Source organism: Arachis ipaensis, chromosome B06, assembly GCF_000816755.2.
Source record: "Arachis ipaensis cultivar K30076 chromosome B06, Araip1.1, whole genome shotgun sequence".
NCBI classification, from domain to species: Eukaryota; Viridiplantae; Streptophyta; class Magnoliopsida; order Fabales; family Fabaceae; genus Arachis; species Arachis ipaensis.
The window spans coordinates 26,134,928-26,138,097 of NC_029790.2; the positions used below are offsets into that span (position 1 = coordinate 26,134,928).

Genomic DNA, 3,170 nt, shown 5'->3' on the forward strand with positions numbered 1-3,170 from the left:
AATTATTTACCCGTAATGGCCTGTTTCTCACATGCATTAGGAATCACTCACATAGATTAATTGAGCTTATCTCATTTGATTACAAGTGGCTGCTCTATGAGCCGTTGTTTGGTGGGGTCTGCATAGATATATTTAATAAATAGAGTAGTTATTTATCTCATTTGTTTCATTTAATTTTTTATAAATTATAATTTGAGACTATTTATTTTTGTCCTTTTTTATCTTGTAGAAAAAAATTAATTGCATATAGACAACTATTTGAAAAGGAAAAATTCACAAAGCCACTATTACTGCGACAAAATTATTATTTAAAAGAGGTAATTATAATTTTTTATAGTTTCTTTTAGAATACTATTTAAGCATTTGTTTAATGTCTAATTTGCACATACAAGAATAATTTTCTTGCATTTAGAATATATGTAGACTTTTAATGAATAGATTTTTTAAAATCCCTATTTATAGTCCCTCTTAGTCATGTCAATCGATAAGTCATGGATTAGAAAACCACGAACCACGCATGAGTATAAAGATGGTCTAAACAAGTTTTTGAATTTTGCTTTTGAGCAACGATTTCTCGAGGGTCGTAAGATTAAATGCCCTTGTCCGGTGTGTGATTTTGGCAAGTGGCAAACAAGAGAGAAAGTTTTTGAACATTTAATAGTCAAACCATTTCCAAAAAACTACAAAGTTTGGTATTGGCATGGTAAAGAAGCAGTTGGACTTAGGTCACAAGCTCATCAAATTGGTCATATTGTACAAGATGATTCGACATCTCAACATCCAATGGTAACAATGCTCAATGACATGTTTGGAGTTGCTGGACTTGACTTGAATGAAGATGGAGATGGAGATGAAGACAACATAGAAGATGGAGATGGAGACAATGCAAAAAATGAAGAGCACAATGAAAAAAATGTAGAATTTTACAAGTTGTTGGAAGATGGTAATGAACAATTGTATGAAGGGTACACAAAGTATTCAAAACTATCTTTCTTGGTTAGTCTATATCACATAAATTGCTTATACAGAATAAGCAACAAAGCCATGACTGAAATCCTCAAGTTAATAAAAGATGCTTTTGGAAATGCCAAGATTTCAAATACATTCTATGAGGTTAAGAAAACCATAAACAAATTAGGACTTAATTATACCAAGATAAATACTTGCCCTAATGACTGCATGTTATATTGGGGAGGATGAAGATTTGCAAGAATGCAAAAGATGCAAGACATCTAAATGGAGCGAAGCTAAAAAAAAGAAACCGGCAAAGATCTTGCAATACTTTTCACTAAAACTGAGACTTCAACGATTATTCATGTGTTCTAAGACTACTCAATCAATGCGATGGCATGCTTTGGCAGAAAAGAAAGATTCGAAGATGAGGCATCCGTGGAATTCTGAACCTTGGAAGACATTCGATTTACTTCATGATAGGTTTACCGAAGATCCTCGAAATGTACGTCTTGGTCTTGCAGTTGATGGATTCAACCCCTTTGGAGCTATGCGTACAAACTATAGCGTTTGGCCAGTGGTGCTTATTCCATACAATCGACCTCCATGGGAGTGCATGAAGCCAACATCACTTATCTTGTCAATGATTATTCCCGGAGAGAAAATGCCGGAGAACAACATAGACGTATACTTACAACCTCTTATCAAAGAGTTAAAAGAGTTGTGGTATGATGGTATTCAAACATTAGATAGGTTCAAGAATGAAATGTTTACATTGCGGGCAGCATTAATGTGGACAATTAGTGATTTTACAGGCCTTGGTAACTTATCTGGGTGGAACGTACACAGTAAATATGCTTGTCCCACATGTAACTTCAACACTGATTCATATAGATTAAAGCATGGTGAAAAATAGTATTTTTTGGGGCATCGCTGTTTCTTAGAAAGGGGTCATAAGTTTAGGCTAAGTCGTGCAAAATTTAATGAAAAAGTTGAGTTGAGGGATCCCCCAACAATACTAACAGGGTCAGAAATATTGGAACAACTTGAAGGCATCAATGTTTCATTTAGGAAGGAACTACAGGCAAGTAAAGATAAGAGGACTCGGCAAAAATTTGTTGAAGAAGATGATGAATCGGGAATGTGGAGGAAGAAAAGCATATTTTTTTATCTTTCTTATTGGGAGTCTAACTTATTGCGCCACAATCTAGATGTTATGCACATTGAAAAGAATATTTGCGACAATGTGTTATACACTTTGCTCAATGAGACTGGAAGGTCAAAGGATAATCTCAAAGCTCATAAGGATCTTAAAGAAATGGGTATAAAGAAAGATTTATGGCCAGATGAAAATGGGAGATATCATCCATCTTTGTTCACAATGTCAAATTCCATGAAAGATATATTATTGCATACTATAAAGAATATTAGAGTACCAAATGATCTCTCGAGTAATATTTTTCGGTGTGTTGACTTGAAGCAAAGAAAGCTCTCTGGATTGAAGAGCCATGATTGCCACGTCCTTATGCAGCAACTATTACCCATTGCCATACGTAATGTGCTACCAGATAATGCAGTGCTAATAGAGTTGTCTTCATTCTTTCAATAGTTGTGCTCTAAAAGCTTAAGTCTTACAGAACTTGAGAAACTCCAAACTCGAATAATCCTTACCCTTTGTCATTTAGAAATGTTGTTCCCTCCTTATTTCTTTACAATCATGGTTCATTTAACCTGTCATCTAGTTGATGAAGCAAAACTTGGATAACCAGTACACTATAGGTGGATGTATCCTATTGAGAGGTAAATATCTCTTTTCAATCATTGATCATTTAACCTGTCACTTAGTTATATCTTGCTTACTAAAGCCAATTATACAAACTGGGTATTTATGACATTTGAAGTCATATGTACGAAACAAAGCTAAATCAGAAGGTTCTATAACTGAGGGATATGTGGTTGAAGAAGCTCTTACATTTTGCTCTCGATACTTAGAAGGGATTGAGACAAGATTTAATAGGCCACCACATGTTGATGATCGTCCGGATGGTAATTACAGAACACATGTTGATTCGCTTTTTCCACAAATGGGTATCTATAAGGGAGCTTTCACAGTATTTGAGTTGTCACCTATGGAAAAAAAACAAGCACATCGCTATGTAGTTCTAAATTGGCCATATGTCAAACCGTACTTAAGGATTTGCGTACATATTTTTTATTTA

General features: G+C 34.6%; 1 protein-coding gene across 1 annotated transcript; it reads left to right on the plus strand.

Moving 5' to 3' along the window:
* LOC110263725 lies at positions 475–2,560 on the plus strand. Its single transcript, XM_021105488.1, has 4 exons — positions 475–965; positions 1,029–1,113; positions 1,196–1,856; positions 1,977–2,560. Exons 1-4 carry the CDS (start codon positions 475–477, stop codon positions 2,558–2,560), a joined length of 1,821 nt encoding a protein of 606 aa, XP_020961147.1.

Excerpts from the sequence above, each read along its gene's own strand:
- LOC110263725 (XM_021105488.1), top strand. The coding sequence starts at position 475 with ATGTCAATCGATAAGTCATGGATTAGAAAACCACGAACCACGCATGAG. Across the intron at positions 1,114-1,195 it reads TTTCAAATACATTCTATGAG|GATGAAGATTTGCAAGAATG; the intron begins GTTAAGAAAACC and ends TATATTGGGGAG. Across the intron at positions 1,857-1,976 it reads TTCATATAGATTAAAGCATG|GGTCAGAAATATTGGAACAA; the intron begins GTGAAAAATAGT and ends CAATACTAACAG.